Genomic DNA, 24841 nt, shown 5'->3' with positions numbered 1-24841 from the left:
AGGCTTGAAAACATGAATAATGGGACTGAAGTACTGTAGGCTCACTCCCCTTGGGCTGGCAGAACCATGCAGTCCTGGCTCCACCATGTAGGAGTCTCTGCTGTAGAAAGTCATCAGGAAGACAACTGGATCCTCTGAGCCATCTCCATCCCCTACCTTGATTAAACCAGCTATATTCCACTTGAACAACCTTTTAATGATTTATTGAAAGGAAGCATAAGAATTGTCATCTATTGATATGGTGGAAAGATATCTCTCTTCGCACATCTTCCAACACTGCTCCAGCCACACGTCTGCAGAAACCAGCCCAATCTAAACTTTTGCTACATGGGATACTCCACTGCCCTGCAGATCCCTCTTTGCTACATGAGAGGTCTTGAGTAGTTAACCTGTGTACTGGATTTCTTGAGGGACTGGCCAACGAAGAAGAGATGAATGGTAGTCACCTATCAATTGGTCTTTTGTGGCACCAATGAGTTACTGGTTTAATAAGGATTGCTTAGTTCTAGAAAAAGAAATAACTGGCCTGACAGAATCATGAATGCAACCTGACTGTGGAAGCGTGTTATTCAGAAGCTGGTTTGCTGAGGAAGTGTGATGCACACCAATCATAATGACAGAAAGCAAGGTATCTGGGATGTTAAAATTTTCAAAAACCATGTATTCCTCCAGCAGAAGTTGGTTCCTAGACTCTGTTACCTAGATGACCAGTACTACAGCCTATGATGGAATATTGGAAATTTAGTTATTTTAACAAGCTTTGAATCCCTCCTAAGTTTTGGGAAAAAGAAGAATACAGCAGAACACACACAGTCTGTTAAGTGCATAAGGAACTGAACACATGATGATTACAGGGTGTACTCTGAAACTAAATGCCGTATTTCTCATTTTGGTGCTTATACCTGCTGCTTGTGTGACCAGGGCAGGATTTATCCTAAGTACAAGAAAAAATCATAATGCACAGCAAATACAGGCTCTGCCATTAGAGTCACTGGAGTTGTTTCTCCATTGCTTGGCAACTCATACAGTTGTGTCTACCTAGAAAGAAAGTGTAAGATGATATACCAACTCTGAAAATGAAGGAATGATTCTGATCTGGTAATATTTTTCCACTTATGGTGTACAAGATAAATACTCAGGCAGCAGATAACTAGGTAGGCTAGGAGACTTCAAACACAAAAAAAGAAGGCTGATATGAGTGCCATGAGGAAAGCAGATGGGGATCAATGCTGCTTCCAGTGTAACAATTAGGAATCACAAAATAAAGCAAACACGATATTATTAAGCTGTGGAAATCCCTAGCAAGGAATGATGTGGATGCTAAAAATGTATACAGGTTCATGGGAGACAAATCCATTGAGTGTTACTACAGACATAATCAAAAAGTCTGGCTCTAGGATCCCCAAACCACTAATTACTGGAAGCTGGAAGAATATTCAGGGAAAGTATTGTTATACACTTATTCCATTATTATATTCTTCTCAGACATCTGCTTTTGGCCTCTGTCAGACAAGACAGTGCGGAGGACTGATTTTGATCTGAGCTGGTTTGGCTGTTCTTCCATTAAGAGATGAGACACAGGAGAATCAGACCCATCCTGCTCTTATTGAAACACAAAGGTTTCTGAACACTAGATCAAAGCTGCAGATTATCTTTAGTTTCTGCCTGAGACATTCAGACTTTGTTGATCTGAACCCTGAACAAAGTTTCACTTCTAGGTGACAAGGAACACATCTGGCTTAGGGTGGGCTTATACTGGCCTTGGCTTGAATGGGTATTCTCTTGAACTGTGAACTGTACATGCCAGGTTTCTGGCCTCTTTCAACAGTGGCATGATGGAGAAGATGCAATCTGCTTTTCAGGATGCCATGAGATATCCTTTGTTAAGATTTTCAGAAATTTTAGGGGTAAAGGTTTGTGGAGAAAGAGAAAGTGAAGTGAGGTCTCTACTCACCAGTGTAAGGCCCACGAAGGCAAGGAGATGTGGGATCTGTTCCCTGTCACTTTCATACCTACTGTGCTCCTCTGGTTTCCAACAATAGCGATGCAGCTGTCCCTACTGGAGAGATTAACTTTGGACTCTCTACTCATTCAGCCAGCTATTTTTCATGAAGCTCATAGGAATGTAGAATCTCTGAGACCTTCATCACTGTCAGATTCAGTTGTAATTGGTCAAGTAGCTGAGAAAGCAGACACACAGACAGAAAGGAACTCCTTCCTTTGCTGATTTTCATAAAAAAGGTCTCTGCTTACCTTTCAGGATGTTGGTATTTGGGACTAAATAAGTAGTAGAAAAAATAACTTCTACTCCCACCCTAGAATTCCCTTTAATCAGCAAAAAGCCCTGCTGAGCCTTTAGGTGGCAAAATATTAAAAAAAAAAAAAGAATAGTTTAATAGTTTACATGAAAGATGACACAAAGTAAATAAAAAGCCGAGACTGAGTGTGTCTGATTAATGAAGCACCACCTGAAAAATATCAGGTGAGATGACAGAAAGGCATGGGGTAGGGTAATGACCTAAAACTGCAAACAAGATGGTTAGGATACAGACATAAGACAGGCTGGCATAGGGGAGAAGACTCAGCCAGAAGTGAAGAGACACAGAGAAATGGAAAAAGGTGACAAACATGGAGACACAAAAACACCACTACAGGCTGGCACAAAATCAGAGACCTATCACAGACACACTGCAATTTTTCTGTTTATTGCTTTTTGAAAAATGCCTCGTTCTGAATGGCTTTTTTTCTCTTCATTCCCATTGACATTTGGGAAAGCTCCAAAGCAGAGCACTGGCTAAAGCTGCCTCCCAACCTAAATCTTCAACCCACAGATGTTACTCTTTAGTCATATTAACCACTCCCCTCAGACATTTCCAGCAAATTGTTAATATCTTTTAAGCCCTGCTCTCCATTGCCTTTCAGATTAGCCTTGCCCTTTCCTTTGCACTTAAGTTTAGCAAGTGTTACTAATAGGAATTTAACATTTACCAAAGAATTATTTTAACTACGGGTCTAATAGCATTTGTATGGTGTTCTGAGCACCCAAGAGCCTCACTATCAGTTCCATATGCTTAGTTTTGTCTAAGTTGCTTATAAGACAAAGGAAAAAAATACAAGTTTATAGAAAAGCCAGTTCATAAGAGAAGCATTCAAGTCCTTGAAAGCCAGTTCCAAGAGGGATAGCAGTGCCTGGAGGGAGCTTCCCCTTGTTTATATTACCCACAATTCTGCAATCATTCATGTAACCAACTTCACCTTCCAATCATTCAGCGGAGGCATCACTTGTGCTTGGTCTAAGTTATTTTCTCCTGTGTGTAAAAGAAATACTAATAGAAAAATGTAACAATTTTTATTATTAACCAGCATATTTTATGGGTTTTTATACATCAGAAACATTTTGAATTAGAGTTCTGTGCTTGCAGGCCACTGATTTAGCTGGCCTGATAGCAACCACTAGTCATTGATAGCTTTAATGGAAAACACTGGTGAGGATTTCAATCAGTAAAACCTCAGTGACAGTTTGGCACCAGTTATCATGCAGTGTTTCATCAGAAACCCCAAAGGTTGCATTGGATAAAATAACGTTTAGAGCTAGGCTTCCTTATCTTGGCGGCTTATAAGGATCAGTATTCCCATGTCACTGGATACAGCCCTACCTAGGTCAAAGAGCACATTCTCTGCCAGCACTGAGTTGAAGACAGCTGGTGGGAAGCAGGGACAATATTTGCACCCATGTCTCTGTAAGATGCTTATGCTCCCACTGGCCATAAGGTCCTGTTCCTGAATATGGTTGTAAATATTGATGGCTCTCAAGTCAACCTGTGCAAATTCCCTAGTTGAGGCTTATAGCTACTGAAGTCTTTCTGCTCTTCAAAGAAGGCAAACGTTTATGTCTAAAACTTACTTGAGAGCATTTCTATGGGTCTGGATATGCACCCTGCTTACACTGTGGTCCCAAAACAACCATCTCTTCTCTTCTCTTCTCTTTCCTGTATCGTAGTATCCCTGGGAAAGAAACCTGTGTACACGAGAGGAAGGAAATTAATCTACATGCTCATGGGGTCCTCCTTTGCAATGCTCAGGACAACACAACTCTGGAGTAAACCATAGTGCTCAGTTTAACTTTTCCCTTAAAATCTGACAGGACAGGTAGTCTCTGAGTACCTCTGATGCTTCACTCCTCTCAAGACTAGATCCTCAGCTTACAAACCCCTTTCACTTCTGCTTAAAACACTACTTAAACAGGCCTAAAAACTCTACTTAAAAGAGGCCCATGAGTCTGACCTGCTCTGCCTCCTTCCCCACAGAAAGCCATGTGAACGTTTACCAAACAGGCAGCCTGCAAAGCACCTGGGCAGAGAAATGAACCAGTTACTCAAGACCACTCTTACTGCAGCAGTTAACTGCAAGACCATTTCCCCACTCACATGCATGGTATTCAATACCTGGCTCTTAGCCAAAAGGTAGCTGTAATCATATGGTTAAATCCCCAGGAAATACTTTAAAGATGCCTTCCAAGACTGATATTCTACATTTCAGAAGAAAAAAAAAATTTCTTTAGAAGAAAAAAACCCACCTTTATAATAACACTTTGCACTTTCATAGCGTCTTTCATCTGAGGCTATCAAAGCACTTTGGGATACAGATGCTAAGAAATCCATTACAAAAATTACAGATATTCCTAAGTTGACTGTAGTCACTTCCCTTAATTTCCATTTCTTTACTGATACTCCCAGTCGGTGTCTGCGTAGATTGATGCAGCCAGTGCTACAAGCAACTAGATAAAGAAATCTACATACAAATATACACTCTCCCCAACAAACACCTCTCTTACAGTAAAATAAGTTTTTTCTCTACAGCACTGTCCACTGTATTGAACTCTGTGACGGAAAGAGGTGTGCATACTGCAACGCCATATATGGCTTTGCACTTTCATTCCACTGCACTTCATTAAACAGATATTCACTGTTTCTTAATTTTCTTTGAGCAGGTCCCCCTGTATATACATGATATGAACAAACACACAGATTCCTTCTGGGTATGAGCCAACAGCTGCAACCCTGAAAAATATCAGCTTCTTATATCATTAACTGAGTTTCCATGGTGCCCTGGGGCAGTGATATTGATGCTTGACAGCATTATCACTATAAAGTAACTTTACAACTCTATAATTTAACTCCATGCTTCCAGTAATATTAAGAGCATTTGAAATTGTGGCTGTAAACCTCGACAATTTCACACAGACTGGGGAGCTGAAAGAGGATTTTGTTTCTTTCCTCAAACACAGCCCCAAACATGGTATTGAGAAATAACCAAATACTGGAGAGATGATGTGCAAGGAGGTCACTTTTAGGAAAATCTGCAGGATTAGGAATAACGCCACTTTTTGTAACACACAGAAAGGAGCCTGTTTCTACGAGCTTAGCAGAAGGATGATGAAGATGTAGACCTCTGGAGGTCTTTTCCTGAGTATATGCCTGATTCACTTTGAAATCATCTTGGCAACAAACTCTAGCTCAGCTTCAAACATAAGCCAGACTGGATAACCTCTGCAGAGCTCCCTCAGCGTTATCAGCACAGCCATTCATACCTCATTGGCTTTTGCTGGTAATGTTGCCTTTACTTGGTGAGAATGAACCTTCAAGGGCCATAATCTGGCTCATGAGGATCTTCTCTTAAGGATATCCCTAACAGAGCTAGGAGGATCATGACAGGCAGTTGCCAAAAAAAAAAGAAATAAGCCCAAAATAACCAAGTACATTTGCCCTAGAGGACTGGCAGGTCCATGAAGCTTTAAAATTTATAGTTGCTTTTACTGGAATTGTAGTTTGCATACAGATTTCTTTTCCCCAGGACATGCATTTACTGAGACCCAAGTACTCTTTGAAAGGAATCTGGTTATAAGCAAATGACTGTTTCCCCCAGGGGATTTAACTTCTCAAGTCCCCAGTCAAGCAGCAGGCTGATGTTCTGCTTGAAGTTAAGAATAAAAGTGAAACCAGTGGTCCAAACTGTGCCAGGAGTCTAAGCTCCTGTTAGGCACCTGAAGAGTCAACCCAAGTTTTCATTCTATCACTGTAGCTACATAAATACATTTTTTATATCCATAAATAGGGGAGAGAGTTTAGCAGTGTAACTATGCCCTGTTTAAAGGATGCAAAGCTTCCAATTCAACACATTGATTGAAATGGAAAGTACCAGGTGATATCTTTGCAAGTTGGTTCAGCTATACCGATTTAAAGTATTGAGGTAATTTCTCAGGTGTTTGTAATGTGAAAAGACCTACCTTGGGATAATATTAGTAATGTCTCTTTCTTCTGTGCTCTTCACCCATGACTTCCAAAATGTTTATTTTTCATTTTGTTTGTTTGTTTGCAAAAGAAGTTTAATTAAATTAATTCTTTATATTAAGGACATTAAATCAAAGAGGTGAAGTGATGTGCTTAAAAAAGCCATACAAAGGAGAACTTTTCCACCAGACCCTCAGTCCAGGGTTCCAGTCTCCTGTTCCCCTCAGAAATGTTTTCAATGAGTAAAGCCATACTCCTAGATGCCAGAAGCCCATCTTTGAATAAGGGCCTTCCCCACCCAGAGGAACCTTAGAATTAAGATTAAAATACACAAAAAAGCCATGGACAATTGTGGTGCCCACCCATCTTGATGATTATTCTCCCGTACATCTACCAGGCTATAGTCATACCAGTTCTTGCCTAGTCTCCGTCATTTCTATTTTCCTATCTTTTGGCTAGTCTTTGGAAGAGTAAATCCTTTTATGCCGTCTTACGGCCTGCCTGCTGTGCAGCAGGGATCCAGTTCAAACACTCTAAAAAATGAACCCAATAGATTTTGAAACTGTTGATGCGAGACTCCTTTACTGGCCACTCTCAGGTCAAGCTGTCATGGCTGCTGATCAGCAGCTGTAGTGGAAAGCAATTCTGGGTGTGCTATCAGAGCAGTGCTCAGAGTCCTACAGCTGGGGATTCATCCTTCCTCCCCTCTTTAATTCTTTGTTCCCTGCCCAGCTATGAGGCTGGTGTATATCTAGACAGCTCAGCAGTTGAGCTGCTGGTGGTGAATGTTACAGAGCAGTTTATGTCTTGTGTCATAAGCCCTGTAAATGCCTAGTAAAACATGGTATTTAATGGAAGCATATCAGCTCATTTTAAAGCTTCTTTACCTGGTGCTGAGCAAACTGTTGCTGAGCTGCCTTTTTAATCAGTTACCACCAAATGTGTGCGTGTGTGAGGAGGGTTTTAAATATTTCTCTGTCCACTTCCAGGCAACTAACCGACAAGCCTACAATCCTCTTATTATGCCTTCGAAACAGAGTCCATTCACTCTTATCTACAGCACACATTATTGTTATCGTGGGGTATTCTGCAGAGCCAGGCTTATAGAACATATCCCTAATGTTTCTTGTGAGCCAGGTACATATCAGTTAGACACAGACCTACCACGCACACACCTCCAAAGGAACGTATAACAGGACTTTCAGGAAGTTACACCTGATGCAGTTCTTTGCTTGCAGGATGAAAATACAAGAGACATTCCAGCAGTAACCATTACTGATGTAATGTTAGTCAAGGCCTGAGACATCCATGCAGCCATGTTAGCTCCCTATGTTAGAAGAGTCCAGAAATTCAACACTCTGCAGGATGCTGTTATCCCACCATACATATCCCAAACAGATATCCCCTGCACAGACTGATGGAAGATCCTTCACTCCTTGATTTTGTTCAAATAGTGCAGCCTCAGGGGCAAATTTGTTTTTATAGAACATAGCAGGTGTAATCCTCTAAGTTCTGAATCTCTGAGGAGGATTTATTACCTCATTTAGGACAATACATTCAGTCATACTAACTGGAGTAATTTGGAACAGATTTCCACTTTTAATGACACCTTCTCTTCCTTTTTTTTTTAAACTTTTCTTAATTTTCTTGTTGAAAAAAAGCTACTGTCCACAACAACAATGTCAGAATTCAAATAACACTTATCAGACTGAAGGTCTGTCTCCCATTTTCATGCATGTAAAGTATCCATTTATGTCAATAATTACAAAGTATGTTTCAGTCACACAAGTCTGAACAAAATACATGATCCTACCCAATGTAGAAATATATCTATTTACAGGCTTACATAGAGGTTTGTATAGATCATAGAGTTAGCACGTAAACCCTGAAGAACATGCAGAGATTTAAAAAACCAAAACCAAAAACCTAATCCACTTACCTAATGGCATGAAAGGGAGTAGTACTTTTTTGACCCAAATGCTATAAAAGAAAGAAGCTGACAGAATTACATGCCACCAGGGCAAACTATTCAGTTTGTTCACTTTTCTCATCTGTCAGCAGGAACAACATTAGGCTAAATCACTATTTTTGTAGAACCTGGAGACCCTCATTTGTTTTGGTCTCTATGTGGAGCCAGTATGGCTAGTTTCTGAATGTGGGGTGTGATCTGCTTCATAGTCTCTGTTCAAGGCCATGGGGTCTCTGAATTTGAGGCTGAGTCTCAGTCTGTACTTCTTAATCCAACAACTGAACAATTCTAGCCTCCCTGATCCTGTTTCAGTTAAAAGCAAAACAAATCACAAACTCCCGCAACCCAATAACATCAGAGTGGGACGAACAAAGTCCTAAGAAATATATCTTTGAAGGCTGATTTCTCGAATCAGTTCAGGGTTTTTGGGCTCCCTGTGTTTTCTTCATTTTTTTGCTTGACTTGCTGCCTGCATGTAGCTAGATAGTTAATAGAAGCATGCCCATCCTTGGAGGCCAATATGAACTGACTGGATGTGTCTTTGGTTCAGGTCCATTAAAAAATCTGAGCATTAATTAATCACTGACTTGCAAATAGCTTGGAAGAGCTGTTCAGGCTAAATTGGAACGTTCTGCAATTGTTTTACTTTTGGTCACAGGCACTTCAGTGATATGAAACTTCCCCCCTGCCAGGATAGGATGTGCATAAATCCAGCCACTCCTATGTTAGAGCAGACCAACCTAGAGACTTGTTCAAGCAGCTCCATTTCTTTCTTTAACTAGGAAACTGCACACATGAGGAAAAGCTGTCATAAGCAGCACTCTCGATAGAATCCCTCCACTGAAAAGGAAATAATAAAACCTACCAGAGCAAAATGCCAGTGGAGCATACTACATGGGCAAAGAGCCTTCTCTGCTTGCTGTCCGCCAGGCCAGTCAAAACCACTTCTCCTTTTTCTACTCAGCTAGGTGAAACCAGAACTGTAGAAATCAAGCTGCTGCTTAAGCTTTCCATACATCACCACCAAGAAGGATCCCTGTGATCTGGGGCCTGTTTTCTGTGCTCTAGCTGCTGATGGTCACAGTGAACAAACTGAGAATGGCGCAGCTCTGTCTGCAAAAGGTAAGACAGCAAATAGGTGGAGACATTAGACCCCACACCTGAAACCTCCGTAATGTGAAGCAAAAACCAAAAGTCTTTATGGAAAAGGAAACGAAGCCAGCCTGACCTCCAAGTCAAAGAAAAACATATTCAAGGGAATCACTCTTCCCACTCCTCACTGCAAAAGTTTTTATTGATAAATAAGGAAGATAAATAAGCAGTTGTCAGTACAATGAGTACTAACTGAGGAGGAAAATAAAAGGTGAAACTAAGGCATGTATTCTTAAAATGCCAAAATACAAACAAAAGGATATAAATACCTAGACCTAATAGTAATGATGATTTTTTCCTCAGTGGCAAGATATACTACATATGTGTGTGTTGCAAGAAGCTGTTCTTTGGAAATAGTAAACCATACGGGGCAGAAAAGAGGTTGTATTCCAAATGCTCCCGTCTGACAAGTCACCTTAATATATTCATCCCCCTCCTTCCCTCAAACTTCACTTTCAGTGGAGATGCCAAACCAGAAAACCCCAAATGCTTAAGAATTACTTTCCCTGCTTCCTGTTTCTCACTCTTATTCCTATGTAGTGTGCACATATGCATGGATGGTGAAGAATTATGTCTCATGAAAATTTCCCCCTCTCTGCCCTAAAGCTGTAAACCTTCCCCAACTTCCGAAATTCAGTGGAGAGATAAATAGGCAATCACAACTAATCTTTCTCCCACTGCAGTGTTCCTAAACCTGTGGAAATTTCAAAAGCTACCAAGATAGAGTGACAAAATGAAACAACACACCCAAACTTGAAGTATGGGCACTGGTTATTTTGTTGCGCAAGGTGACAAAAAGAAAAAGAAAAAGATAAAAACAAATCCTAAGACCAGTCAGAACAATTCTACAAATTATTGATACATTGAGATAGCTGGATGGATATGTGTTTTTTGAGAAATGAGACATTACTTCTATTTGAGCACTCAAAAATGCAAACAACTTGTCTTTTTTTTGCTGAGCTCACTTTCCATTTCTTTGTCAACTGGTATTAAAGACCTGGCCCTGAGGCAGCTGCAGAACCTAATGGATCCTTTAGAGCCTTTTGGCTGCATTTCAAAGCAGAGAAAATATTTTAACTCAGTAACAAGGATGCACTTTCAACTTGCTATTAAAACAAAAATACAAACACAAGGATAATGAGAGAGTAAGGAGAGAGATGAAGAAAGAAATGGAAGACTATGGAAGGGAATGGATCACAGGCTCTCCAGGACTAGTTTCTATAATAAGTGTGTGAGATAATCTCCTACAAGAGGGAAATGGCTTGTTTGATCTAATATGCCTTTCTCTTCTTGAATTTCCACAGTATAGAGAATCAATACGAGGGAAATTAAAGCATCAGGAACAGACTCACATTTCCACTTGTGTGTTCCTATCTCAGTAAACTCTTATTGAGACAGAAGTATTTACCTTAAGTGCCCAGTTCACGTGTGCTGCAAGAAGAGGAAAGATTTCAAAAGGATACATGCTTCTTCTGTGTAGGGGACAGCAGAATTAGGTCCACCCAATATGTAGCTGTAGAATGAGACTTCCAGAGTGTAGCAGTAGGATGTATCATTTAACAGTCCACCAAGAAAACGCCGGCCTGTCCCTGCTTTCACAGCATCTCTGTTGAACGATGTACTGGACTGCAGGAGGAAGAACACAAAGACATGAAGAGACTTCATGAGTGGAACGAGAGAAGGGTTGGGAATGAGTCCGTTAAAATTGAAAACAGTTAAATTCACATCACGAGACCTCATTTATGCTATATGAGACTGCACTATTTTTTCAAGCATTGCCTGGAGAGTCCATTAATGGAAAAACAGTTCTGGCACAAAGACTATAAATAATGCCTCACAGACTTTCACAAAATTAATCTCAGTTTGGTAGTAACATCAACTTCTCTCCTTCCCTTTTGGATAACACAAAGAAAGCCTGTCATATCCATGAGTTGAAAGTGATCCTTTCAGATCCTCCATTCTCAAAAGTTAAGCTGGATTGTTATTTGGATATCGAGTTCCTTCTCTCTGCTGCATTCCCCTGTATCAAAACCATCCTCCCCCACCCCTTACCCTGGACTCTTTTAAGCAAAGTAGAAATACAGTGGCATTTATGTTTTAGTGAAACTTTCTCACCTAGGACATTTGACTGGTTCTTAAATTAGGTCACACAAATTTCCACTTCACTAACTTAAATGTTAACTGGGTGTTGCTCTCTGGGAGGAAAAATATACTGCGCTATTTTACAGCATTAGCAGCACTGTATCAAAGGCAGTATTTTGTGCAATTACTGAGGATCTAGCTTTAGGAACCCTACAGCTTTATGACTATTCATTTGAAGGGTGGAGAGGAGGACACCAAGTATTTCCATAAATGAGTTTTAGCTTTCCTTTGAAGGCATGACATCTGGAGACTAAAGGGGAGCTCATCTTCAGGTTGATTGAAGCCTCAGAGCTTGTTCTTACCAACTAGACAGAATAATGGATTCTGATGTCATTTTGGTTATCATACTCTATTCAAAAAACCTCATAACCATTAGACTGAGTTACTCTGGGCTCAGCACAAGCTAGTGACCACCACAAAAAAAAAAAAAAGGCGCTTAGTAGTAGACACAACTTGGATCTGTTGTATAAAAGGCCTTAGTATCTCCTGCCTTAGGACTTCTATGTTATCAGTGAAACATAAAGGACCCTTAACATAGCTTACTGTTCAGTCATTGTGCCCGTGGTGAATTCTTTGAGCTATACAGGATCCTCCTATTAAACCCTAAAGCTAGTAGTATCTTTCCTTGCCAGTACAATGTTAGTATTTATCAACTCCATCTCTTATCAAAACCAAGGAAAATAAGATTTCTTTCTTGTTTAAAGAAAATAGATGCAATAGTTCAAAACATTAAACTTCTCTAGTCTGAGAAAAATCACACTAATACTGAAATGAGCAACAATTCTTGATGAATAGTGCATACAAGAAGATATAAGGAGTGGAAATACCTGTGGGTTTATTAACATTCTGAATGTTTTGAAGTCTCTCTCATGTTATAAAAAGGAAGGCTTTCCAGGTTAATTAAAATAAGGTGGAATTGGCTTTCTTAGTAACATTATATATAGGAGTTTCCAAATGCAACTTGTCTTTATGGTAACATAATATTTAGCTTTGTGGTAAATTGTACACAGAATGTGTTTTGCTACATACATATCATATAATTTCCTCCAAACTACAAGGGAGATACCTTGAGGGTATTCAGAATACCCATGGGACAGGGAGGTAAAGTGCTCATAGGGACTGATGGGGAAATAAATGTTAATTTGATGGATGGAATAAAATACCTCAGGAGGTCTAGAAGAGGGAATGTTCTCTGACTTCCTGCAAAAGAAGCCTTCAAAAGAGTACTGAGACCCTAAAACTGAGGGAAACTTTGTCTTCAGTTAAAATTCAGAAACCTAAAGGAAGACCATCATGCTCTGGGGACTGCTTCACAAGTCAAGTAAACATTGATTTCAATGGATGGTGCTTTGTGTTCAAGTGAATGCCAGTAGTGGAACTTTTAAGGCACAAAAGCATCAGCTGATGAATATGGGTGTATGAAGCCAGCTCAAAGGAAGATGACAACAAATATGTCGCAACATGGTATTGTGGTTTGTGAGCAGAAGCATCACTCACAAGGAGAATGAGCTAATTCTATGGCTGTATTTGGCTCAGTGAAAACAAGGAAAATGTTGAAGTGATTCAGGGCAGACATGAGGGACAACTGTATTCCAGTGATTAGGAAACTAAGTTACTGATATGGAGTATCTATGAACATCATAGAATCTCAACAATTATCATAGAATCATAGAATCATTAAGGTTGGAAAAGACCTCTAGGATCATCAAGTCCAACTGTCAACCTAACACTACCATGTCTCCTAAACCATGCCCTGAAGTGCCACGTCTACACATATTTTAAATAGCTCCAGGGATGGTGATTCCACACCTCCCTGGGCAGCCTGTTCCAGTGCCTGTCAACCCTTTCAGTGAAGAAGTTTTTCCTAATATCCAATCTAAACCTCCCCTGATGCAGCTTGAAGCCGTTTCCTCTTGTTCTATTGCTAGTGACCTGGGAGAAAAGACCAACACCCACCTCGCTGCAACCTCCTTTCAGGTAGTTGCAGAGAGCAATAAGGTCTCCCCTCAGCCTCCTCTTGTCCCGACTAAACAACCCCAATTCCCTCAGCCGCTCCTCATAAGACCTGCTCTCCAGACCCTTCACCAGCTTTGTTGCCCTTCTCTGGACACACTCCAGCACCTCAATGTCCTTCTTGTACTGAGGGGCCCAAAACTGAACACAGTATTCAAGGTGCAGCCTCACCAGTGCTGAATACAGGGGCACCATCACCTCCCTACTCCTGCTGGCCACACTGTTCCTGATACAAGCCAGGATGCTGTTGGCCCTCTTGGCCACCTGGGCACACTGCTGGCTCATGTTCAGGTGGCTGTCAACCAACACCCCCAGGTCCTTCCCTCCCTGGGCAGCCCTCCAGCCACTCCTCCCCAAGCCTGTGGCATTGCATGGGGTTGCACAAGTATCTGCTGAGTGTAGTTCATGTCTTTGGGACACAGTTTGGACTTGAGGTCCTTTTCAGCTCTATTTCCTATGATTTCCATCAGTCTAGAGGAAGCTTATCAGTTGAATTCCTCATAGATGGTTCTTGCAATAATCTTACATAATATTTTCATCACAGTTCTTGGCACAGTAAGGGAGGACCATGCCAACAAAATTTGCTGATGACACACTGTGGAATGAATCATCATTATGGAGGAGGCTCTGAATATCATACAAAAAAAAAAAAAAAAAAGGCAGTGGGATGACTTCGAGGACTGGAGTGATAGTAGTCAGATGAAACTCAGCTGCACAAGTGCCAGGTCATATACTCAGGGCCTAATAAAAAACAATCTCTGCTATAAGCTGAAACCTCATCATCTGGAAGTGAGTGAAGAGTGAGTCTGATGTATTACTTGACTGAACTGATATTTGGTTTCTGGCAGAAAACAGCTCAGAAGCTGGATCTGGTTGTTGGCAAAATTATACTTGCCATATTTCAGAAGTGAAGCAGAAGTAGTTTAAATAATTCAAAGAAGGTTTTGTAAATGGCAAAAAAAAGGAAAACACAATTTGGATCTTTCCAGAGTTTGAATTTTTAAAATGCTATTTTGTGGGGTTTGGGGTCTCCCCCCCCTTTTTTTTTTTTTATTTTAATAGAAGAGTTCAAGTTTCAGCTGTGCAAAATTACTTGAAATGGCAACAGCATTAATAAAATTACCCATTCATTTCATTGCCAGGTAGTGCTGTACTTCCAGGAATCAAAAAAAAAAAAAAAAGCTAAACCTTCATTTAGGTGCATAAATATAGATTTTGGAGGTTAACTTTGTCCTCCTTTTGAAAAAAATCTGATGGTGTAGACCCATTTGATGTCTTGACCAAAAAGTAAAATCTCTGATTTGACTCATGAAGGTTGAGGTAGAGAAAACATAACATAAACCATTCAAATATGAACACATTCAGGTTTTGAAACAGTGGCTTGGCTCTAGAGGTAATGTTATAAGCCAGAATGTGATCTGATGTTTCAGACGAAAAGAAGAAAATTACAGATTCAAGAAAATTCAACTAATGACAAGGAGGGGCAGCAGGCACTTACGTGAGTTCAACCTTCTACTCACTGTTTCAAATCAAGATAAATGGTGTGGAGAATCAAACAGGCAAAATTTTGACTCCTCACAAGAGCTCATCTTGGCAACTGATAATGCTGAAACAAAGGCTATGAAAAGCCATGTATTATGATGGCAAAGAGCGAGCCTTTTGCGTGCACATTTATTTAATCAACCTCTGATCTGGGGGAAAGGAGCGGGGGCGGGGTTTGGGCAAGAGGGGGGAAAGAACACAGGTAAGGTTGTCCACAAATGAGTCTCTTGTTTTTCTGGGAGAATCTGTTGCCCTAAAACCCTTGCAAAGCTGAACTGAATTAATCATTAAGCAAATGCACTGAGCAGGCACAGCAGGAGAAGAGCTAAACAAATATTTATTTCTCCAAGGCTGAATTGCATTGGAATGTCAACAACAGCAACAGCAAAAAGTACAAAGTCTGGAGGGTGGGGGTGGAACACCAAAGACTCTGAAGTTCTTAGATAGGGATATTTGTATAAAACCAATGGTAATACATTACTAAAATAAACAGATACATTAAAGCTCACAGAAGGACTCTACTTCCCTACTTGTGTGAGAAAATTCAGTGAACAAAGAGCTATATACAGTATTAGGAGGTGCCAAGCAACAAGAATCCAGTATTAAAAGAGCAGAGCAAGAAGAGTGAAGGATTCCCCCACTTTCTAGTGAAAAGAAACCCACCAGAAAACTACACCTGGATTTCACACTCACTTGAGAGCCTCAAGGTGTGATGACCCTCTCTATATCTCAGGTATTAGTGGCAGCTTCCCCAGGCCTTCCTACCAGGTTTCATTCCTCCTCCGCATGATGTGCTGAATACCTTCCGTATAACCAGTTTCCCCATTGGGAATGACAGCAAACAGCCAGGAAGCACAAAGAAATTTGTAAACCAATTGGACATTATTCAGACATTACAGCAGACAAAGAGAAGTGTGGAAGAAAATAAGAAAATAAGAAAAAATGCATGCAAATTGTTTCTGAAGCAGGAAAAGAATATTGGCCTGTGGTTAGACCTCTCAATGTGCCAGAACCCCTGTCTCCAGGGCAGTCTTGTCTCTTGGCTGGTAAGGACACTCCCTACCACACAGTGTCTCTCCTCAGTGAATTCTACCCTGTGGTAGCTAGCTTACAAATTCACAACTTAGGCAGCTCCCATATGGCTGACAGATACTCTTGGTTTCTCAGCACTGCTCCATCATCCTGCTAACAATTACATGAATGAAATCCCTGAGCAGTCCATATCCACAAAGTAAGGACAGGCACTTCACTGATTGCCTCTGCATGCCTGTATCAATCTATCACAAGAGGTGCTCCAAAAGAGAAAGAGGGAGGACAGCACATTTCTCACATATCTGAGACTGAATTTGCTCAAGTCCACCCTTTGGCATCCTGAAGAACTTGGGATCTGAGTGGCTTTGCTTGGTGGGAACTTCCACTGGTAGGTCCTCCTCCTCATTGTATGTGTGGTGTCAGAGGGGACTTGTCTTGCAACAACATCAGAAAACCTCAGGTTACACAAAAGGGAAAATTGGAAGCAAAAGCCAGTAAATCTGAGTCCAGTCTTCAGTGGAAGAAGAGATGCCAAAAAGGGATGAAATATTAGGCAGGCTCAGTGTCCAGTCAGTGATGGATGGGAGCTTCAGTTCTACTTTTCACTGATAGCAGGGAAAGGAACAAGGTACAAAAGGGTACTTTCTCATACAAGAGTGTTTGGGGAATGAATCTTTGTTGTCTTCTGAAATTGCTCAACACATTAGGGAGAAAAAGGGTCAAGGTTTGACCACAGTGCAAGTCAGACCTTGCCAGGTTCCTAGCATGGGAACCAGGATATCGACTGCAAATCACTTATGATCGATCCTAAGGTGTTTGCCCAACACAGCAACAATGGAAACTATAAGGTACAGATTACTCAGAAAGTAATTAGGAGAGAAACCATGAACCAGCCAGAGATCTGGTCATAGGCTTTGACAGGTTGAGAAAGATGAGTTTCTGATGTAGCAAAGTCTAGGGGGTTCCTGAAATCCAACAGATAGATTTTACCAGCTGTTCACATATACTGCAACACAATTGGTTGTTTATATGCCCATGGAAGGAAGTAGCAAACCGCATGTATCTTCAAAAACTTCTGTGCTGGTGTGCACATGAATGTTTCCCAGAAGATCATTTGTCCTCACAGTGTATCCACATGAAACTCAGAATAAAGGGATCTTCCATTTGCTGACATAGATAGATGATGTAAGTCCAGGAAGTGTTTTATAAAAGCGTGTTAAGCTATGTGCTCACAGGAATCAGAGGATCATGTTAGAAATCCTCGCTGAAGAAAAGCAGAGGCATAAACACTGAGAGGATTCATAACTAGAGAATGGTTTCATATTACAACATGTAATTAAAAATATGCTGGGTCACCTTATGCAATTTCCATTTGGGAAATAAGCTGTGTTTCACAACTGAGATAACTATTCCTAAAAAAACCCAACTAACAAAAAAATAAAAACAAACCTCAAAACCAACAACAAACCCCTAACCCCAAACCCCCAAAAACCCCTAAAAACCAAACAAAAAACCCCCACCCAAAACTAGAAAAACTGCCCTCATTTTACTTGTTCCATAGTTGAGCAATAAGCACTTTACCTACTGGGGTAAACTGGCATTCCGCATACAGATCGCTTCAAATTCTTCACCTATCAGCACCAGCAATGACCAAATGTAATCAGAACTCAATTACAACCTCACCACAGTTTTCTGCCAGTGCTGTGTTCATAGATGAAGAGCAAGCTTTCTTCCTAAAGCAGGTCTGACCTCTATAAGCCCTCCACTCACTGCCCCAGTGTAGCAAAAAAGTGGTAATAAAAAAGTTAGTAGTTAGTGCTCTAGAAAAAAGGAGTGACACACTTGTCATCAAGAAAGAATAGATGAGCCGTTGGGAAATGGACTGGAGCCCAGGCAATGTCAAATCCATCTCAGTGAAGAGTTTTACAATATCAGCTATAACTCACTCTCATTTTCTAGAATGCTTTATTGAAGTCTGCAGAAGTTAGAAAGAGAGCACAGAAATGTGCTGGCTTTGAAATCTTTGCCACAGAAAATTGTGGATAGCAATATTGCAAATTGTGACTCTTCTGTTTTCCCCTACACAGGGTGCTAGGAGAGGGGTGCAACCGACAGCTCACTTTCCTCCTACAGATAGAGCTAATTACTGCCATGGTGTGCGCAGCAGTCACTGCTTTGACCCTGCCATTTTTGCAGCTGGTAGCCCATCAAGATATCTTACAAGCAAAACTTATCTCCTTACTTCTCTGGAAGCACTGAGGAAACTTCTCACTTCAAAAGCCAACTTAACTCTGTCCCCACTCCCACCTCTCACCAGCTCCATTAAATCTCTTAATAGACTGGAAAGCATATGTGTTAGTGTTTTTTGTGATAGACTATCAACTCCATGCCAACTGGGTCTGGAGACTTGGAAATCATGGCATTTAGGAGGCTGCTATCAGGCAGCCTTATTCCAATTTATTTTAGAAACAAGCTGCAGCTAGCATCTGAAATGTAGATGGGATTATTAAAAAAAAAAAAAAAAGAGAGAAAAAAAGGAAAAGAAAAAAAATCCCAAAGGCAGATGGTAGCAGAAAGCTGATCTGAAGGAGGCAGCAGGTAAAGAGGAAGGATTCTGGGAGCAGAGACGTGATGAAATGGGAACAGAGCTCAAAATTACTCCCTGACTCATCTCACCTTGCAGCTTTGCCGTGTTTCTGATGCACAGGAGGAAAATGTATTTCATCTCAAAATCATTTGTAACTACTGAAATTTGGGAAGAGGTTTTGAAAAGTTCAGTATCATTTCAGAGGGATCCCATTACTTGGAGGTTTTCCAGATCCCTCAGGGACAGACAGATTGGACTGATATTCATGTGAAAAGGGCTCTCACTCACAGCTCTGTGGTTGACAGCATTTTGTTTCGTAACTTCTGTGCCTGATAGGAAACACTGAGGTGGGCAGCAAACTTTGGGTTTAACAAGGAATATTCTCTGGACTAGAATTTGATTTGCAGAAATCTGAGAAAAGGCCTGCAAAGGAGATCTGAAACAGTTTGACCTGCCCTAAGAATGTGGGAGAGAAAAGCCTGAAACTGAAACCTGAAGACCAAACAGACTCAAGTCCAGAGAGATTTTCACCATTCTACTACCTGTCTCTTTTTGCCTTCTTCCTACTCCTCAGTGGAAAGCAGACAGCAATCACCCTTTCTTAAAGGCAGCAGCACATTGTAGGAATACCATGAACACAACCTGCCTAGCACCACATTGTCAGGCTTTAAAGTGCAATTCTCCTCAGAGAAATAACAGTTTAAAGGTATTTTGTCACCACACACACATCTTCTCCCTGAGGGGTTTCATTATCCTTTTAATGTGTAGTGAAGGAATACCAGATCTTTCCCCCTCCCCATCCCTCCCAATTGTCTTTCAGTCATGCCTGCTTAAGTTTGCTGATAAAAACATATATTTGCATGGTCATTAGCAGAGGGGTTGGAAGGAGGAGCTTTATAAGCTCTCAGTTTATGCCTCAAAACCAAAACTACCAAATGAGCTCCTTTTTGGAAACTCTGTAGTTCAAAAAGCAACGGCGTTTCATGCTTCAGGGTTTCAGCTGTTCACCTGTGAGAACTACAATAACCGCACTTTTCTTTTCACTGCTCATTAGTGTCCGTGCTCTGCTCTCTGCAGTGCTCTGCCTTACAGCTCCAGGACTGATGGAGGTCTCCACAGCTTGCTGCCTGTCGATGCACCCTGTACCAGTTACACTGGCAGCACCAGTGCAGGGATTTGGCTTGCATTTCACATTCACCAGAATTCATCCTCACAAGCACTGAAACTGGTTGTACTCACAGCTCCCACCTCCCCGAGTCCTACAGCACTGAAGATGCTTATTTTGTTCACTGGCTTCACCATAGCAGCTAGTATAACTGGAATCCAAATCAAAACAGTGGCTCTTCTAAGAGAGCTGCTTAAACAACACTCTGCAGCCAAACAAAGCAGGGTAGCAATGGCCTTACCTGGGACCTTCAAAGTCAGTCAAGGGCTCTGCTACAGAGTTGAGCAGCCCATCACAGCCTACTCAGGAAAGGCAAGAGAAGGAGGCAGATTTCACCCCACCCTCTAAGCAAATCTCAGTTGGAGCTCCTCTTGCCACTAGATTCTGCAACCCCCAAAATGTGCACCAAGTGCATGTGCACACACACACACAGAGTTTACTGCCTCCCAAAACATACTTCCTCAGCTCCTCTCAGCTCCTTCTTCAGTAAGCCTGCGTCTCTCTGTCACCAGAAGTGCATGGGACAATGTCATCTACTCAACCATTAACCTGCACACAAACACATCACCCATAAACCAGAGAATTAGTCTGGAACTTAGCTCCCTTTAAAGAGCGGGGCCCAAGCTGTGATATACACAAATACAGGATCCGCAAATGCTTCGTGATTACAATGAAAAAAAGATCTGCTTTTTCCACCCTGGTTTTCACTAATAGCAACCTCTGCTTCTCAGAGCACATCCTTCCCCAAAGATGCCAAAGCTGGCATTTCCTAGTCTAAGCTCTACAGAATAATCACACCATTTAGAAAATAACTTGTGTCTCTGGAGTTCTCAGTTTCCCTATTTGTCAGTAGAAAACGAGACATTTCCTCAAAATATACAATAAAATAGCCTCTAGCAATAGCCTGCAATACTTCTCTTTACAATAGTTTTATGAGTGTGTGTGCAGTCTCCTGGGAGTGCTATCATAATAATTTATACAAATGACAGAAACTTAGGACAATGAGAAGCAGAAAGGGAAATACAACCATCATGCATGCAATTGCTTTGAATAGTCTGCAGAAAAAGTGGCTTTTCTGTGTGCCAAAGAGATGTTCTGCTCACTTGTAGGTCTAAATCAGGGGATTACAACCCCTCCTACGGAGGGGCAGCATGCTGTACACTGCTCCCAGAGCAACCCAGTACAGGCCATTACTCAGACTCCTCCTGGGCACTCTCACTGCTCCAGAACAGTTCTCTGAACCAGACTTGTACTCTACATAAGTTAAAGTATGTTGAAGAGGTAATACCCAGAAAGGCATCCTGGGAGGGTGATGCATGTCCAGTTCTTAACCAACTTCCTACCCCTCCTTTGCAGTACAGTTTGTCCCAGACGAGTGAAATTTGCAACACTCTGCAAGAGAGGTAGCTGGCATCTGAATGTAAAGGAGCTCCTTTCATGTGTGCTACTCTGAGAAGCTGCCACCTGCTCCCAGCTTGTTGACATTAGGTAAAAGTAATGATGATCTTTGAAAATACACCATAAAATTGGTATGAAAGGTGTTTCTTCTGTGGATATTCAAAATTTCTACCTGTCTGTGGATGGAGAAGGGACTGTCAACTCCTATATGCGCAAACAACACAGCAAGAAGGTACTGAAAGAAAATCCATTTACTCAAACACTTTTCCCCCTCTCCTTTTCTTTTTCTTTGCAATAAAAATTAATTCAACCCTCTGTATAAGAAGAGGGGTGGAATGGTTCAGCACGATGTAATGGAGCAGTTTCATTTTGCCATGTCTCTCCAGACAGCAGAGTTCTTGCGAGACCAAAACCTCTAATGCTTAGAAGCACAGGCTTTACAGTCTGTTTCCTGGGCCACCAGAAATGTGTTTTCTCTCCCCCCTCACCCAGCATCCAGGAAAAATAAATAAATAAAATAAAATAAAATAATAAATAAATAAATAAATGAACTTATGGAGCAACATGTCCAAGAAGCAGTGAACAGAAATGCATCCCAGAGGGGTGCTAAAGCATGTAATAGCTGTATTTGTCTTCCTGGAAATGCCCTGGTACAAGACAACAAAAAAGAAGGTAGGATCATTTATTGTGCTCAGGTTTTAAGAGATTTCTGAGTAGATCTGTTAAGCTTGCATGATGTTAACAAAACCTACCTGAACACAACAGCTTTTACCTTTCTGGGACTAGGGGTTTTTTTTGCCAAAACAGCAGAGGGGCACTTAGGAGACAGTGGTACAAGCGAGCATGGATTTTACTTTGGAATGCATTCTAGGTCTGAGCAACTTTCTCGCTGTTCCCCCTTCCCTATCCAGCCATATGCAACAAAAACTGGTTCTTCTTTATTTTGGAACAGATTATTGGGATTTGCTCATTCAATGTTCATGAGCTGCTTTCCCTCCCCCAGGCACTTGTGCCAGCACTTCCTCTAGACATGGCCCAAAACACACTGGGATTAGTAATAGGGATCACAAGACTAAGAGGGGTATGTCCAGCCAGGGTAAGTGATAACAGCCCAGCAAGGCTGCCATGGGTAAATGAGAGGAGGTTTGCTGGAAGGAACACATCTTCCCTAAGAAAGCTCTAACGGGCGTGCTGTGAAAATGAGTAGAACAGAGCTGGAGTATGTGGAAAAAGGAAGACAACAGAAAATACAGATAGAATGAATTTTTTTCCTTGGTTGCCCTATTTTAGATATTCAGGCTAAAAAATGCCAAAACAACACAAACAAACAACCACAACAAAAAGTACTAGTTGGAAAATCATTCCGTATCTGAATTTTCTTATATTGCTGAGATAATGATAGTCTCAAAAATATGTTTTAGGTCACAGCATTATGGCACTGGAGTTAACAATGTGTTTCCCTAAAGGAAACTGGGTGGACTGTTGTTCAGAGACTCCACTGTGGAGTGTACAGCATGGTATAAGACGTAGGGAACTGCTGACAAAGAAACCAGACTGGCACATTGGAGACCTGGGTTTTATTCTCCAATTTCCTGAAGCAAGTAGCTTCCCACCCACTCTCTGTCTCTTTCCCAACATGACTGGAAGCTCTTGGGGTTATGGACTTTCTCAGGAGTTACCCAGTGCCCAACATAACAGGACCCCAAGTTTCTACCAGGGTCTGTGGCTAACCACAGCACACAAAGGATGACAAACTATTTCCAAGGAAGGTACTCTGCTGGGAGGTTGAATACAAGAAAATGAAATGAGAACTCAAAAGGTATCCCAAGTACCACCAGTTCAAAGTCCAAAGAAAAAACCCAACAAGATTAAGCCAAGTACCTCTGGCCAGTCTTTTTCCTTTAACTGCAAAGAAAAGCAATCTTTATGAAGTGATAAAGCCATCCACGAATGGCTGTGGTTGTTTCTTTTAAATGAACCAGAGAGAACAGATGGTCTCCTCTCATACTGTCACAAAGGTCAAAATTAGCCACCCCTAAGACTAGCAGGTTCTTGAAATGCTCAAGTGCTTGTGTCTGGTCGTTATGACTAATCCACTCTCCAGAACAAGAAAGGTCAAATGAAGAACACCCCTCCAAACACTGCAACAATTCCTAGCCGTGGCTGATGTGTAATGCACTCAGACATGGTGTCAACAGCTGCTCCTAAAACCCAGTGAGTCAGCCTTTCAAAAGAGCTTGTCAGCTCTCACTGTTAGAGCTCTCATACAGATTATATTTACTCCCCAATGTTTAAAAATATCCTTCTTAAACCTTGAAAATATAAAATGTTTTCCTTACAGAATTTGTCCTTTTTCCCCAGACAGCTGCCCAAGAATGTCTTGTGTATTTATTTGGGAGCAAAACTTCCTAGCTTGTCTTTCACTTTCCTCTTCATGTGCTGACCGCTAAACCAAAGGCAGGCCTCTGTTTCTGAAGTCATGTACAAATGAAGAATTTCTGGTCCCTTTCACAACTCTTACCTGCAAACCACAGTCAACCCTCCAGAGTACTGTGAGGTTAAGTGTTCTGCTCAACAGATAGGGTACAGAGACATTGGGTGACTTGCCTTCGGCCCTACAACAGGCGTGCAGGCACATATCCCCTGTCCATCCCCTACTCTAATAACCAATCTCCCTTGGATGCTGCCATTTAAATAAAACGGCCTATTGGAAATGACAGGTGAAAAAAGCAGTCCAGGCATGAAATGCACTCTAAAATATATTAATAAAAGGTTGCCAGACAAAACCGCACAAGGCATTTGATCGCATCATCTTAGGCTTGTTGTTCATGCTCCTTTGCATCTGGCTGCGTGATTTCTGCCAGATTCTCGGCTGGAGGAGCAGGGTAGGATTTGCCTGCTTTCCCTAACCCGTGCCGGGCTCAGCTGCAATCATGCAGAGCACTGAAAGAAATCCCTTTGAGTCAGGATTCATTTTGAACATGTAAAACCCAGACAAATGACTGCTTCTCCAAAGTGAATCCCATTTCACAGCAAGTAGGTTATTAGTGTGGAACTCCATACAAGTAGCCTGCATTCAAAAGCCCTCTGCATTATTAACAGAAGATGAGCTTTTGACATCAAAGGAGAACCATTATGTATGCTAAACGGTGGCAAAAATTGTACCCGCACTTCAAACCTTTTCAATTCTTTGTCCCTTGTAAATCAATCAAGGTTGACAGATGCTTTAAGGAGAGTAATCTTTTCAATGATACTGTCAATGGATAACATAATGGAACATTGTCTCTGTGCTGTGTGAAGACATGGAGCTAGTCAATTATGGACAACACTTCATGCAGCCGCCAGTTTTCACTTGAAGTGCTGCTGTTGAAGTATTATAATCCCAACAAATGGCCGCAGCAGCATACAATGTAAATGAGACCTCCTGAAGCTTTGGAAAATTAATTAGTAACAACAGTGGTCCATTCCCACACTTTCAAACACCAGCCTGGTAATGTTAACGATGCACTTCCCCCCTTCCCTTTGAGCAGTCAATAGGGCATATTTACATA

General features: G+C 41.3%; 1 protein-coding gene across 1 annotated transcript in view; it reads right to left on the bottom strand.

Annotated features, from left to right (window-relative positions):
* The window catches only part of AGBL4 (AGBL carboxypeptidase 4), a 984974-nt gene that overhangs the window by 85520 nt on the left and 874613 nt on the right, over window positions 1-24841 (bottom strand). The window contains exon 11 of the mRNA XM_064455128.1: window positions 10875-11037. Within this exon, the coding sequence (XP_064311198.1) occupies window positions 10875-11037 (163 nt within the window). The remainder of the gene's footprint in view (window positions 1-10874; window positions 11038-24841) is intronic.

The sequence above is a fragment of the Phalacrocorax carbo genome, chromosome 6 (assembly GCF_963921805.1).
Source record: "Phalacrocorax carbo chromosome 6, bPhaCar2.1, whole genome shotgun sequence".
Lineage (NCBI taxonomy): Eukaryota > Metazoa > Chordata > Aves > Suliformes > Phalacrocoracidae > Phalacrocorax > Phalacrocorax carbo.
This window is presented reverse-complemented; position numbering and strand designations above follow the sequence as displayed.